This window comes from Pristiophorus japonicus, chromosome 12 (genome assembly GCF_044704955.1).
Source record: "Pristiophorus japonicus isolate sPriJap1 chromosome 12, sPriJap1.hap1, whole genome shotgun sequence".
NCBI classification, from domain to species: Eukaryota; Metazoa; Chordata; class Chondrichthyes; family Pristiophoridae; genus Pristiophorus; species Pristiophorus japonicus.
Genome location: NC_091988.1, coordinates 81298059 through 81313557, shown reverse-complemented (window position 1 = coordinate 81313557; position 15499 = coordinate 81298059). Strand labels below are relative to the sequence as shown.

The window sequence follows — 15499 nt, the reverse complement described above, 5'->3', positions numbered from 1 at the left end:
CCCCCCAAAACAGTTAACATTCCCAGAATATTATCAATACAACAAAAAAAAATGTCACACAATTTCACCCGACTGAGTCACCATTCATCAGTGGCCCTGATAACACCAACAGGCTGCATTACAGAGCTTGTTGCTACGAAACAGCGTATCCTCCAAACCTGGGAGAGCAAATACCACAGAAAGATCCGTTACACACAGATTTGTGTGAAACGGAAACAAAACCTCCTGGAAATAGTCAGCCGGTCTGTCGTGTGTTTGCACTCCGCAAGAAAGATCCCCCGCCCCTCCCTGTGAAAGCGGGAGGAACCGCTGTGCAGCCAGCCATCTGATTGGCTGACCGGGAGTTTGTGCTCACATCCAAGTTGGCGGCTCTGCCCATGGCGGAGGGTAGGTAGCGCTCGCGGCTTTCTCCTTTCACTTTACTCTTCGACAAACTTTCTCATCCGAGAGCGCCTCCCGCGCTCGCAGGCGGCGGTTTTATTTCCCAATCTCTCCTTCGTTGCCGGCCGGTGGAATGGTTTCCTGCTCTTTCAGAACTGAAAGCGAGGGGGAACCGAGAGAGAGAGTGGAAGGCAAAACTCGCTCAGCGCGTCTCTGCCCGCACTCAAAATGGCGGCACCGGCTTCAGTTCGGGGGTCACGTGGGGTCGCTCTGCCGCGGGGCGAGTCAGTGCGCGTGCGTCGGCCAACGGATGCTGCGCGAGGCGCGGCTGGGTTGCTAAGGGCCGGAGCGAGCGCGGCTGGAGCCAGCGGCTCCACCCACCCCGCCATGGCGGAGGCCGATGTGGAAGCGACGGTTGGAAATCCGTCTTCCGACACCTCGGAGAGCGGCGCCGAAGGGCCAGCGCCGCCCTCCGCACCCCGGCAGCTGCCCAGTTTGGGCGGCAGCAGCAGACCGGCGGTTAACCCGGCAGCCCGCGAGCGGGTGTGCGGCCGCCTGCAGGACAGCAAAAGCCTGGACGGCATCAGCGAGGTGCTGGGCGGCCTCCGAGGCCGGGACGGCAAGCTGGAGGGGCGGAGGGCCACCATTTCCAGTGCACTTGAGCTGGAGGGCACGGTCAGCCACGACGGCGACCTCACCCACTACGTGGCGAACAATCTGCAGCATAAGATCAAGATGAGTTCGAGGCAGAGTCTGGAGCAGGACTGTGAGTACCGGGAGCTTCCTCATCGCACGGCCTCTTGCGCCGGGCGTTGCATGTCTCCGGTTTTGTTTTGGCACAACAGCCCAGGGACTTGCACGATGCAGCAGCAAGTTAGCGTCCCATGGGGCGAGCAGCCTGCACTCATGGGGTTTGCAAGCTGTATGCCAGTTCTAGTTGGCTTGGCAACATTAGGAGCTTACCAAGGATGGCCCAGTAACTGAGGGAGCGTTGCACTGTCAGGATGAGATGTAAAAGATCCCATGGCACTTTTTTCCCCTAAGAGGATTGCCCTCCAGTTCGGTCCAATATTTATCTGTCAACCAACATCTGGTCATTATCACATTGCTGTTTGTGGAAGCTTGATGTGTGCAATGTAGCTGCTGTGTTTCCCACATTACCAGTGACTGCACTCCCCCCTCCCCTCTAAAATTGGCTGTATAGTCTCATGAAACGACTTAAGATTGTGAAAGGTGCTATATAAATGCAAGTCTTTTTATGCTCCTTACACTTGTATTGGTGCAGAAATTGTGGTGGGAGGCTTCCCATATGCGGAAGCCTCGACATGGAAAAAACTAGCTATGAACTTACCTGGTGCGCCGGGAGGTTCGGCGACTTGTGGTCCTGGCACGTATAGCAGGGCACAGGCGTTTCGCAAGCATCCCTGGGATCCCGTGAGCCGGCACAGCCAATCAAAGTAGGGGTATTCCCATTCATAATTGTGAGTTCCGTATGTACGGAATCACCATAAGTATGAATGGGAATACCCCAAAAAATACACACTTAAAATAATTTAAAAAAACGTCACATATTTAAAATTAATCAAAATTGAATTTAATTAATTATTTACATTATTTAAAACAAATTTTATTTTTTGGAAATTAAGTTTAAATTTTAAAGGGTCTAAAAGTAAACTTGCCTTATTTCACAGGTTTTTAAATGTTTAAATTATTGAACATTTTTTTTTTCTGTCCTATAAAAGTCTTGCACTGATAAAAGCTTTTATCGGATGTAAGAATTTCACGGGCATTCGCTGGGCAGAAGTTGGGCAAATAGGCACGATCTGTCGAGGAATTTGAGGTGCCCCTACGGGCGCGTATGCGCCCACAGGGACCGCAAATTCAGCCCCAATATATCAAAAGTCTGGAATTTGCAGCAGCCTTTTGTGACGGGTATGTATTTTTTTTCAATGCCACTGGCTCAGTTGACTCCTGTAATTAGAATTCCCCCCCCCCCCCTTGAAAAGTTTCACTTGCTGCTAGAATTGTTGCACTTTTTCCTGCAGGAGGAATTCTCCCATGTGCCGTTTATACCAATTGTCTTTTAGCTGAGACTGGAACCTCTTTACAGATGGGGTGAGGGGTTAGACCACCTGTGGCCTAAAATAGGGCTCTGGCACAATGGGAGACCACTGTAGCTGTGCGTAGAACTTCCGATCCTGAGAAAGTGGGTAGAAGTGTCTTCAATGTTGTGACCAGTAATTTGTTTATACAGGTACTACAGTGTTGCCTCACTCAGCAGTCTTGCTGTCAGATGCAACATGTGTATTATAAAATGGGGCATCAGACAGCTATGAGGTTAACTAATGTGGGAAAATAGGAATATCGCACTGGTATAGTAGAGTTTATTGTAAGGTCCTTTTTCTATTACATAGAGCATTCCAGAGGAGGAGTATTTAAATGGGGATACAGGTATATGACCTCCCTGTGCATCACTCAATTTCTGTTCTTCCTGTTTCCAATTGAATTTGGAGGCCTGCAATTTCAGTATCTCAAGAGGAGAAAATCCAGCTTATTTGGAGACCCAACCATGTATCAGTATTGATTTTAATGCAGGCAAGTTTGCATAGATCAGTGCTGTGAGAATGTCAGCAGGACCACTGAATGGAACAGTATAATGTCTTTAGCACTTAACTCAAGCTGGGGGTCAGTGGTTGGCATTGAGGGAATGTTGTTGCTTGGCAGTTTCAGTAGTTGCAGTCCTGGTCAGGTGTTTGGGGAGTTGTGGGCCAGCAAATCAACTGCTCCAGCACCAGCTGATTTTGCTGACTCAAGTAATGGAGGTAAGTGTTGCTGGAGAATGCTGAGGTGAATTGGAAATGCAGAATATCAATTCATAGTGTGCATTATGACACTGAATTATCTATCATCTGGAAGAGGTAAGAATCATCTCCATAGTGGTGGATAATTGAGCTTTCCCTATAGCCTTAATTAACTGAACCTTATTTTCAGTATCTAACTTTTTTTAAATGTTTAATTGGGTTCGCTTGGGTGTACTCCAGGTTGTATACATTGCATGAATGTGCATGAAAAAATAACTACTACCCAGCAGAATAATTTTAATTGCTCAGCCATTTAGACTGGGGGAGGGGGGTTTTGAAGAATGCAAGCTCAGTGCCAAGCGTGTACTGTCCTTTCCAACTTGCATGATTTTCTTTTGTAATGTTCAGTCATTGATGTGTTACCTGTTCAGTGGGTAATGTTAGCATTAAGATCCATCCCTTGTGTCCTCATTTTTTAAATAGAATCCATTTATGTAAGTCTTTTATCAGTTATTCTCCCAGTTTTCTATTTTTGAAGCAGTGTGAATAGCCCTACCACAACTCATGGCATTCGTCACAGACATGAATTGGGATGTTACTTGCAGTGTGGTGGTTGGGGGTGGGTTTGGCTGGAATGGACTGCCTTAAAAAAATGAGTGTGGGAACTGGCTGGCAGGAAATAGACTGAAATGAGCAAGACCAAGTAAATAAGAGCTCCTAATGGTGGAACTAGGTGACGATGAGAGCAGAAAAACACAGGAAACAATTGAGCTCTGATTTGGGACAGGGGAATTGTTTCTTAAATGTGGTCAGACAGGGAAGTTAATGTAATCTTTTATTGGTTCTTCGCCAATTATACAGGTAGATATATGATGGGAATCATTTTAACTTCTTGCAGATGTAACATTGTTTGAATTGGAAAACCCCAAAAGCCAGATGCATATTGTATTTATTTTTTACCAATACAAGGAAAGATGTATATATTTGAAAAGATATGTTATATTCTGTTTCGCAAATAGCATGTTTTACTAGGTTTGGGCCGCTCCAGGTTGAGTCTAAAATTATGGCCCCCATTTCACCAAAGCAGCCGAGCATTTTAGGTCTCTGGGAAGTGAGATATTTGACTTTTTTTTAAGTCTGTTTAATAGTAAGTAGAATGTTCTTCTTAATGTTGGGGAAGTCCAGAACCAGGGGTCACAGTCTAAGGATAAGGGGTAAACCATTTAGGACCAAGATGAGGAGAAACTTCTTCACCCAGAGAGTGGTGAACCTGTGGAATTCTCTACCACAGAAAGTTGTTGAGGCCAATTCACTAAATATATTCAAAAAGGAGTTAGATGTAGTCCTTACTACTAGGGGGATCAAGGGGTATGGCGAGAAAGCAGGAATGGGGTATGAAGTTGCATGTTCAGCCATGAGCTCATTGAATGGCGGTACAGGCTCGAAGGGCCGAATGGCCTATTCCTGCACCTATTTTCTATGTTTCTATTACACAAAATCTGCTCTTACGAATGTTAGTACAGGTTCCATTCAAACTTGATTAAGTGAATAAACTGTTTTACAGTTGCTGTGGCAAACTGGTCATTTAAAAGAAATTCAGTCAGGTAGTGGAGACTTAGCAGTTTTCTTTTATCTTTTCCAGCTGGAAGCAGCGTGAAAACCAGAAGTATGCAGAGGTTAAGATCGGACATTCCTCCAATAGATCCTGGTGTACTGCTAGATCTGGAGAGAGACGCAAAGGAGGTGGCACAGAAAGTCGATCAGATGATGAAAAGCCTAAATGCTACCATCCAGAACGTACGTATGAATTAGTGCCTAATGATCTGGATTTAACCATGACGGTTGATTTCTAATCATGCTGAAATCATTGGATGAATGTTTATAACTTTCAATACTGAAGGAATTTTACAGCACGGAAGGATTCCATTTGGCTCATGTATGCACTGGCTCTTTGAAAGAGTTGTCCACTTTCCCCATATTCTTAAATTTTTCATTTTGAGATAGTAATCAACTTCCATTTTTAAAAGCTATTTTGGATTCCTCTTCTGTTAGGGCATTCCATGTCTTAATAATGCTCTGTGTAAAGTAAATAGAACTAATTCTCTAAACATATTTATTCTTTTGGAGATGATAAATCTATGCCCTCCAGTGACCAACTTGCTGACCACTGGAAATAGGTTTTCCACAACATTATCAAAACCCCTTGTAATTGTGAGCATCTGTATCAGATCTCAGTAAAACAAGCCCTAGTTTCTCTCATTTTTTTCTCTTACTTAAAGCACCTCATCCCTGATATCACCTTAGTAAATCTCTTCTGTACTTTCTCCATGTCCTTGATATCTTTCTGAAAGCAAGGTTCCCAAAACTGGACCTAATATTCTAACTAGTCTAATTAATGCTATGCACAATGAACTTACCCAATGATATCCTGATTTATATTTTTCCCCAAGTGTGTACCTTCTGCAATTTGAATGTTAACCTCCCAAGCGATATGGGTGGGAAGCTGTGGGAAATTGACCTACTGTGGCATTTGGGATTCGGTTTTATGGATTGTAAAATACAATTTGAGAAAACTGTTGGACCGTTACAATATCTTCAAAATGAAACTTAGATATTGCTTTATATATACACTTGAGATGTTGAAATGAGTCTGCAGTACTTCATTAAAAGATTCAGTCTAATCTGAAGCCCGGATCCAGATCACCTGATGTCGACGTGCACACGTTGAATTACTCAGTGAAAGTGATATGAACCCGATTTAGTACAAAGCCTGGGTTCACATGAAACTACATGACAGTATTGTATGATCTAATTTTGTCACTTAGCATTGGGTACTGCTTTGCATCTTCAAAGTAAGTAGTCAACCATTCCAGTCCACTCAATAATTTACTTCTCTGTGTAGCTCAATTGTTAGTCGAATATTTAAATGCAAGAGATCACCACGATATGTCTAGTACTGACTTACGATTTTTTTAAAATCCAGATGACAGCACTAAGTGTGGGCTACATTCAAACTTATCGAGATTCAGTAGACAGTCTCGGAGAGTCGGTGGATATGAGTATAAAGGTGAGGGAACAAAAACAATAGCTAATGGTTTAGCTCTATACTGATTATTCTATTACAGTTTTATTTTCTGGTACCGATTAACAATTGTTTAACTGCAGTCAGAATCTTAACTTTATATTATTGTACATGTATATTAATATTCAAGTTAGTTTCTTTATTCCAGTCTAATTTTGTAATCGTTCCCTTTTTACTTTTTTAAACATTTGCTTTACAGTTGTAATAATTGCTATAGACTGACTTTATTATGTTCTCCTGGCAAATAAGTGACTGTGTGACATGCCAGTATAAAAGTTGGGCACAAATGTTGGGTATCCCTGTAGTATCCCTGTAGTTCCTATAATAGATTATTGAATGCTAAATTAACACCTGAATTTGAATCCTAGTCTCATCCAGTTTTGCATCCAAAACCCCTAAAATAGGTGTGCCAATCTGAAATGGGGACAGAAAGCTTGACTCCATCAGCATCACTTCAGACACCCCCTAACTGGCTAGCCAAAAACAGTCCGAGTATGTTTGTAGGCAGTCTAATCCTTAACAAGAACAAGTAACGCACGAATTTCAGAAAAAATTGTGATTTGTGTAACACAGCTTGAAGTGTGCAAATCATTTTAAAATTGCATTTAACAATGCAGGAGCTTACTCCTTCACCATTGGCCTGGCATGCTGCATCTTGTTGGTTGAGTTAGATGATAACCTGGAGTGCTGCAAGGTTGTTACTGGGCTGTTGAAAGGGAAATCAAGGAAGGCTCCTGCTCTTCATTGCTATCCAACAAGTCTTGCTCAGAGTATCTGTAAACATTGGGTGAGGACAGAAATATATTTGCCTGTGATGTCTTCCCTCCCTCGCCCTTGCCCTCAGTTCAAGCAGCCACTCTGACAAATAGTAATCAATTGGATAAGGTGATGGAGGGCGATTAGTGCTATTGGAACCGCGCCTCAGCACAGAATCAGTGCCTTCTGGAGAGAAGACAAATGTGTGGGTTGGATGGAAATGTAATGCCTGTAATATTGCAAAACTACAGGACTCAATGTAGCAATTGTCAATAATAGTACATGTTTTAAAATTATATTTTATCCTATATCTTGGATGCTTTTTCTGGCTATTATCATTAGATATTAGTATAATATGTTACTGATATCACATTTATAGTAGGAGAACATTTTGCTGTGAAATTGGGAGTCTTGCTACTCCCAGCATAAATATGGAGTGTCTGAATAGGGGTCAGTGCCTTCCATTTCAGGAATAAGAGGATAAAGAAGAAAGAAGGTTTTATCTTTTTTTGGAGAGGGCGGGGGGGGGGGTGGCGGCATTTAGAGGCCAAGTAGCATAAATAAGACAATGGACTTGCCCATGGAAATGCTGATTTTTTTTTCTCATTTTGTTTAGGCCCTTTTATTTTAGTGGCCCAATCTTCTTGGGCAGTCCCTCGGAGTTGAGGATGACTTGCTTCCACACTAAAAATGAGTTCTCGGGTGGCTGATGAGTCCAATGTGGGACCTACAGTCTCTGTCACAGGTGGGGTGACAGTGGTTGAAGGAACGGGTGGGTGGGGTACTTGGATTGCCGTGCGCTCTTTCTGCTGTTTATGCTTGGCTTCAGCTTGCTCCTGGCGAAGAGAATCGAGGTATTCGGCACCTTCCCAGATGCTTTTCCTCCACTTTGAGCGGTCCTGGGCCAGGGATTCCCAGGTGTTGGTGCGGATGTTGCACTTTTTCAAGGAGGCTTTGAGGGTGTTCTTGAAGCATTTCCTCTGCCCACCTGGGGCTCGCTTGCCATGTCAAAGCTCCAAGTAGAGCGCTTGTTTTGAAATACAGAGAAGGGAAGTTGGCCTTGGGCAAAGTGGAGATGGGTGTGTTGGTGCCTTCTCGTTTTAGAGCAGTTGCCCAGCAGTATACAGTATGCCAGTCCACTGCAACGAGAGATGCTAATTTCAGATGATGTGGCACGTTTATAGCTCTGAAGCACTTTCCTACTTTTATATTCGAGACTGATCAATGACTGTTTGAACAGCAGCATTCCTCTTTGTAGTGGTGGCATCAGTATGTTTGTTAAAATCATAATAGTTGTGCTTGTTTAGCAGAGGAACATTTTTCTGAAGATTTAATGTAATTTATGTGGAAACTCTAAACCAACTTTTATGGATATGATGGCCTAGTGGTTATGATACTGTATTAGCAACCCAGACAAATTGTAAAACTGAATTCAATAAATCTGGTAAATTATAGGCAAGCACCAAAAAATGGCAAAGAAAGCTGTCAAGATTATTGTAAAGCAGGCGGTGAAGAAGGCAAATGGCATGTTGGCCTTCATAGCTAGGGGATTTGAGTATAGGAGCAGGGAGGTCTTACTGCAGTTGTACAAGGCATTAGTGAGGCATCACCTGGAATATTGTGTTCAGTTTTGGTCTCTTAATCTGAGGAAGAACGTTCTTGCTACTGGGGAGTGAAGTGAAGGTTCACCAGACTGATTCCCGGGATGGCAGGACTGACATATGAAGAGAGGTTGGATCGATTGGGTCTGTATTCACTGAAGTTTAGAAGAATGAGAGGGGATCTCATAGAAACATATAAAATACTGACGGGACTGGACAGGTTAGATGCAGGAAGAATGTTCCCGATGTTGGGGAAGTCCAGAACCAGGGGACACAGTCTAAGGATAAGGGGTAAGCCATTTAGGACTGAGATGAGGAGAAACTTCTTCACTCAGAGAGTTGTTAACCTGTGGAATTCTCTACCGCAGAGTGTTGTTGATGCCAGTTCGTTGGATTCATTCAAGAGGGAGTTAGATATGGCCCTTACGGCTAAAGGGATCAAGAGGTATGGAGAGAAAGCAGGAAAGGGGTACTGAGGTGATGATCAGCCATGATCTTATTGAATGGTGATGCAGGCTCGAAGGGCCGAATGGCCTACTCCTGCACCTATTTTCTATGTTTCTAACTCCAACTGGTTCACTAATGTACTTCATGTACAGAAACCTACCACCGCTAGTTGATCTGGTTTACAGTTCTACACAATGTGATTGAATGTTAATGCCCTTGGGGCAACTAGTGATGGGCAATAAATACTGCCTTACCAGTGTTGTCCACATCCCAAGAACAAATAAAGAAAACGAGTAAGCGTAGCCGAGGCTTGCTTCAGCCCCCATCAGTAGTTTGATTTAGTTGGGGTAGAGTACTACGTGGTAAGTTAACTTCTATAGGAAGATTAATAATGTGGCAGTAAAAAATACGTTTCACTTTACAGGAGTGGATCAGAAAGTGCAGTTTAAGGAATACCTTGAAAACTGACGAGTAGTTCCTCCCCACCCTTCAGTCTAAGAGAGTGAGCTAGCCAGATGAGAAACTGAAATGGAGCACCTTGCTCAGAGCAAATCTCTCGGCTGGCTAAACCCAGAATTGGGGAAGAAGGGGAAAAATAAAAATAGTGACACACTGATATCTAGATTTTGGGTGACATTGTGAAATGAATGTAGTAATTCCAGAAATTGTGTGGTTCTTTTTTTAATTCATTCACGGAATGTGGGCGTCGCTAGCAAGACAAGCATTTACTGCCCATCCCTAATTGTCCTCGAAGGTGGTGGTGTGCCACTTTCTTAAACTTCTACAGTCTGTTAAGGAGGGAGTTCCAGGATTTTGACACAGCAACAATGAAGGAATGGCAATATATTTCCAAGTCAGTTTGGTGTGTGGCGGTGGTGATGTCCCATACACCTGCTGCCTTTGTCCTTCTAGGTACGAGAGGTTGCGAGTTTGGAAAGTGCTGTCGAAGAAGTCTTAGCGCGTTTCTGCACTGCTTCTTGTAGATGGTACACACTGCAACCATGGTGCGCCAGTGGTGGAGATGGTGAATGTTTAAGGTGGTGGATGAGGTGCCAAACAGGCTGCTTTGTCCTGGATGGTGTCGACCTTTTTGAGTGTTATTGGAGCTGCACTCAGCCAGGCAAGTGGAAACTATTCCATCGCACTGACTTGTGCTATGTAGATTGTGGAAAGGTTTGAGAGTCAGGAGCAATGTTCCCCTTAATTTCTATTTTGGTTGAACGGCCCCTTTAAGGGACTGCGTGGCTCATTCACAGTTTTGCAAATGTGCAAAACTTAGCATTGGGGAAAGCCGGTCCTGGGCTGCGCGGGACCAGCAAATATCTGTGTGGCTATGTGGCTTGGAGGAAACGTTGATCAAGTGGCGAGTCACTCGCCACAGAATACCCGGCCTCTGACCTGCTCTTGTAGCCACAGTATTTATGTGGCTGGTTCAGAGAAGTTTAATATTGTTTGATAATGGTATCAGTGGCACTCTTTTTTTAAAAATTGGTATGGAAGTAAGAAAAGAGTTGAATGGCAACAGTAAAAGTTGAGCAAAGAGAAAATTTGAATACTAAGTAGAAACATTCGGAAGAAATTTTGAGAAACAAAGCCATCAATAAAATAGAGGAAGTAAAAAGGGGAAGGATGTTAAGTCTTTTTTTATCGGGTAGAAGTACAATTAACAGTGGTAAAATATGTCAAATCTGTTCACTGGGACACAAGAGCCCTAATTCCCAGAATTGTAATTTTTACAGTTCCCTAAAAAGGTGCATGTTGTTCAGCACTAAACATTTATAAAAGAGGCTATGCTTATGAATTAAAGTAGCCAGAAAAAGAATGCATCTACTTATTAACTGTATGAAAGATCTTGCTGCAATGTCTTTCAGTAATTGGGAATAACATGATATATAAATTGAAATGAACTATTTCAGTGCCACCTACCTCTATTATAGATATCTCACGGAATATTGCCATTAACATTCCATTTTTAATAGATATTTTAAAATATCTTTATTGTATGTGAATGTTTGAAGATGCCAAAAATATGGTTTATCTCTGGATTCCCTCCACCATCCACTGAATGCCTCAGATTTTATAAACAGAACATCCAAGTCACAGTCTAGCACTCAAAATAAAAGATGTTGACTGTCGAGAATGAAGTGCTAAAAGACACGTGCGAGCTCCGAGTGAGGCCCTCTGCTTTTTACTTTGCCAGCATCGCATTCGGTACTGACTAACATTAGAGTGCGATGAGGAAGGTGCCCTGCATTTTCTATGCCTCAGTCAGTTACTGTTGGGATCTTTGAAACATCAGTTTCGAGACACAATGGGCCCAAGTTTCGGCCTCAGTTGCTCCTGATTTTTTGGAGCAACTGGTGTAGAACAGAGTATCTTAGAAATTCAAATTCTCGGCATTTAGTTTGCTCCAGTTCTAGTCAGTTAGAACAGTTTCACTTTTGAACAGAATTTTTATTTCAAAAGGGGGCGTGTCCGGCCACTTACGCCTGTTTTCAAAGTTTCGGCAGTGAAACTTACTCCAAACTAACTTAGAATGGAGTAAGTGAAGATTTTTGTACGCTCGAAAAAACCTTGTCTACACTTGAGAAAATCAGGCGTAGGGAATAGGGGGCGGGGGGGGGGGGTTTAAAGGGAAGTTTACAAACATTAAACACTTCAGTTTTACAAATAAAGAGCCATCATCAATAATAAATGATAAAAACATCTATAAATCAACCAATAAATCAATCAAAATTAATAAGAAATAATTTTTTTTTTTAAATCAATAAATAAAACATTTTCTACTTGCCGACTGCAGCACCGGGAGCCCTCCAACAGCGTGCTGGGATGCCCCCCCCAGTGTGTTTCTGTCAGTGTCTCTATCTCTGTGTGTCTCTCACTCTGTCTGTCAGTGTCTGTGTTTCTGAGGTGGGGAGGAGGAGGAGGAGGAGGAGGGGGAGGAGGAGGAGGTGGGGAGGAGAGGAGGAGGAGGAGGTGGGGAGAGGAGAAGGAAGGGGGTGGGGGGAGAGAGGAAAGAGGAGATGAGAAGGAGGGGGGGGGAAGAGAGGAGAAGAGGGGGGGGGGAAGAGAGGAGAAGAAGGGGGGGGGGGAAGAGAGGAGAAGAGGGGGGGGAGGGGGGGAGGCTGAACGGGCCGGGCCCAAGACTTCGGGCAGGGCCCGTACCCAGCATCAGATTTACAGGTAGGTGGCGTGGGGTCGGGGGGGGCGCAGGTCGGGTCCGGGTGGGAGGGAGGATGGAGGGCGGGGTTGGTTCGGGTAGGGAGGAAGCGCCGGTCGGTTTGTGTCGGGGGCGGGGGGGAGGGAGGTCAGGTTGGGTCGGGTCCGGTCCGGGGGGGGTCGGGTCGGGGGGGTGGTGGGAGGGAGGTCGGTTCGGTTCGGTGGGGGGGGGGAAGCGGGAGTCGGGTCGGGAGGAAGCAGGAGCTGGGCGTGGGAGGCAGCCTTACGCACGCAGCTCCAGTGAGGCCATTCGACCAGGGCTAGGGGCTGCGTGCTTCGGGCCCCTCCCACACAGTTTTGGGCGCCTGGAGCTACTGCACATGCACGCCCACTGTAGCGCGCATGTGCAGAGGTCCCGGCACTGTTTTCAGCGCAGGGACCTAGCTCCGCCCCCTACAGCTCGTGCTGCGCTACGCCCGGCTCAAGAGGACCAGCCGAGAGCCGGAGAATACAGAATTTTTTTTAGGCGCACTTTGTGGCGCGAAAGACGCGGCCCGAAACTTGGGCCAATAAGTGTAGAGTTGCCTCCTTCATAGAGTTACAACACTTTCAGTGATTGGAAGACTGGATGTCTACTACTGGTGGCACCTATCGATTATGAAACACATTTAATCCGGCTCAGTCTGTAAAAAAAAAAAAATACTTAGTGATGCGTTGTTTCTACGTTCCATTGAACGGAATGCTTCTTGCCAGTCAAATCCCTTTTATCGTGTGCATTGTTGTTTTCCTGTGTTATATTAGGGAGCATTCATTATTGGCAAAAGGCTGATGGTGCCATTTGCTAGAGTAACAAACAATTAGAAGATAATGCAGCAAGCTTCCATGTAAGTTGATCCCGTCCTTTTAAAGAGATATCAATGTATTTTGAGATGTGAAGCATTCATTTATGCACTATAAATAGAGCTGAAGTGCCAGGCCCTGGAACATCGTGTGCTGCCCCGACCTGTGAGAACACCACCACAGGTTGGGGCTATAAATAGAGCTGGAGCACTGGGCCCTGGAACATCGTGGCGGAGGTGCGGCGAATGAGGGTGCGGGGCCTAGAAGAGCCAAAGGCCCAGGGGCAGCAGGGAGCTGCCCACACTGCAATATGTGTGCGCACTAGGACCGTGCAGCAGAGCAGGTCTCCAGTTGTCCTGGTTAATCCTTGCCACTGGATAAAGGCCTAGCTCTGTCAAGTCCATGTGGTGGCTGATGTGCAACGGTCACCACACGTTAAAAAAAATCCACGCACAGGCATCTTCCACCCCCTCAACTGGAGTTCAGGACTGGGACATTGGGTCTTTCATTGAAACATCTGTGAACTCTCGTGGAAGCAAGTCATCCTCGTTCGAGGGACCGCCTATGATGATGATCCTGTAAACAATAGTTAGTGGTCCTTGGGCTAAGTAGGACCATTTATAATCGTGGAGGTAATCTGTATTATTGAAGGCTCTTGCATTATTTTTCATCACCATTAGCCTAACACTATTTTGATTTTGTTCTCAGGGCATGTATACCCTAATGGCCCGCTGTGAAGAGCTGGACAGATCTATGCAGCCCATTCTTGTGCTGTCTAAACAGATACGTGAGGTGAAAAGAACTCTGGAAATGTTTGAAACACTCTGCAAATAACTGGCTCTGCTGATATGGTATAATAATTGAGCTTTTTTTGTTGAAATATTTTTGCTGACTTGTAGAATGTCATGAACTGCTGTACGAGAAGAACAATCCAACACTGAGGGCAAGGAGACAGAAATGCATAGAAAAACAAGCCTATTGAATTCCCACAATTAGCAGCACTTGGGACTCTGGTAATGGCATCTGCAAATCCTTCAAAGCCTGATTGTTATGCTGATGAACAAAACTCAATGCAGTTGACTTAGCAAATTTGTTTACAAGCACCTTGAGGTTTACATTGTGACCAAGCAGAAGGAGATTTACATGGAAGCAGTACATAACTCATTACCCTTTTTCCTTCTTCAAAGTGAAGGCCTGCTGTTTTTGGATTGACTGAGCTAGCAAGTTGGATTAACCGACCCACATTTTCTGAGTCAAAGTTGGAAGGAGCAGCACATTTCAGGACAACAGGTCTTGAATAACGGTGCAAATGGAAATCGCCGTTAACCTGTCTATCTACTGACTGGGAAGCACAAAGTCTGGGAAAATGTAATATCATAAAATGCACTTATATTTGTAGGGAGAAACGACAAACGGTATGTGACAAAGCAGTAACGTAATGAGGACTTGCACTGAAAGCTTTTAAACTCAGTCATGTAACTGCCTTGAAACATAGTCCTATTTGTTGAAGTTACAAGAATATTTACAAAAACTACTTGGATATGGAGATGGTAGTTAATCAGTACCAGGCAAAGATAAATCATGCTTGATTCAAATTGAAATTACATGAAATTTGTTTTGTAACTGCCTGTTTATTAAAAGAAAATATAGTGTCTAGAATCTATGCTAAGGCTGAAACTCTGCTCTAGATTTAGATTTGACCACACAGCCAGTGTGGTCAAATTTAAAGCCTTGGTAGCTTTGCTATCAAACAATTTTCGGGTACATACTGGTCCTATTAGCCATATGGCTTCTCTTTGGATCTGGTAACCAATTTAAAAGCCATCGCTAATTAATACAACCTGTGTGAAAAGACCTCATAAACCACAAGTTGGAAGTATAAAACCAGAATGATGCTGTGCATCATGAGTGTCAGCTTGGTTCAGTAGTAGCACTCTTACCAGAGTTAGAAGATTGTGAGTTCAAGCCCTGCTTCAGGATGAGAGCACCTAATATAGAATGACACTTCAGTGCCGTACTAAGGAAGTATTGCATTGTTGGAAACGCCGTCCTTTGAATGAGATGTTAAACTGCGGCCCTGTCTGTCTGTCAGGTGTATATAAAAGATCCAATGGCACTTTATTTGAAGAAAAGCGGGGAATTTTCCTGGGATCCTGGCCAGATGAACTGTTCATTGATCTAATTGGCTACTGTGTTTGCCCCTATAACAACAATGACTGTACTTCAAATAATTTGTTGTCTGTTAAATGCTTTGGAACATCCTGAAGCTGTGAAAGGTGTGTAAATGCAATCCGTCTTTCCATGTTCTTTGAACCTGTTGATTGTTACTGATGTGAAGAGAAGGAAACTACAGGAATGCAACCGCTGCTAGGAGTGTTTTGTGTTGTAATTATTGCTATATTGTCTATTCAAAAAAACTATTAGAGCTTCGA

General features: G+C 44.0%; 1 protein-coding gene across 2 annotated transcripts; it reads left to right on the top strand.

Moving 5' to 3' along the window:
• Positions 1-368: 368 nt before the first annotated feature.
• On the top strand, positions 369-14668 carry borcs6 (BLOC-1 related complex subunit 6). 2 transcript variants are annotated; one of them, XM_070895718.1, is made up of 5 exons: positions 369-1147; positions 4825-4979; positions 6166-6249; positions 13029-13111; positions 13776-13859. In XM_070895718.1, exons 1-4 carry the CDS (start codon positions 610-612, stop codon positions 13086-13088), a joined length of 837 nt encoding a protein of 278 aa, XP_070751819.1. In that variant the 5' UTR covers positions 369-609; the 3' UTR covers positions 13089-13111; positions 13776-13859. The 2 variants fall into 2 exon arrangements, with proteins under 2 accessions (XP_070751819.1, XP_070751818.1); XM_070895717.1 differs by lacking the exon at positions 13029-13111 and having other exon boundaries at positions 370-1147; positions 13776-14668.
• Positions 14669-15499: the final 831 nt, after the last annotated feature.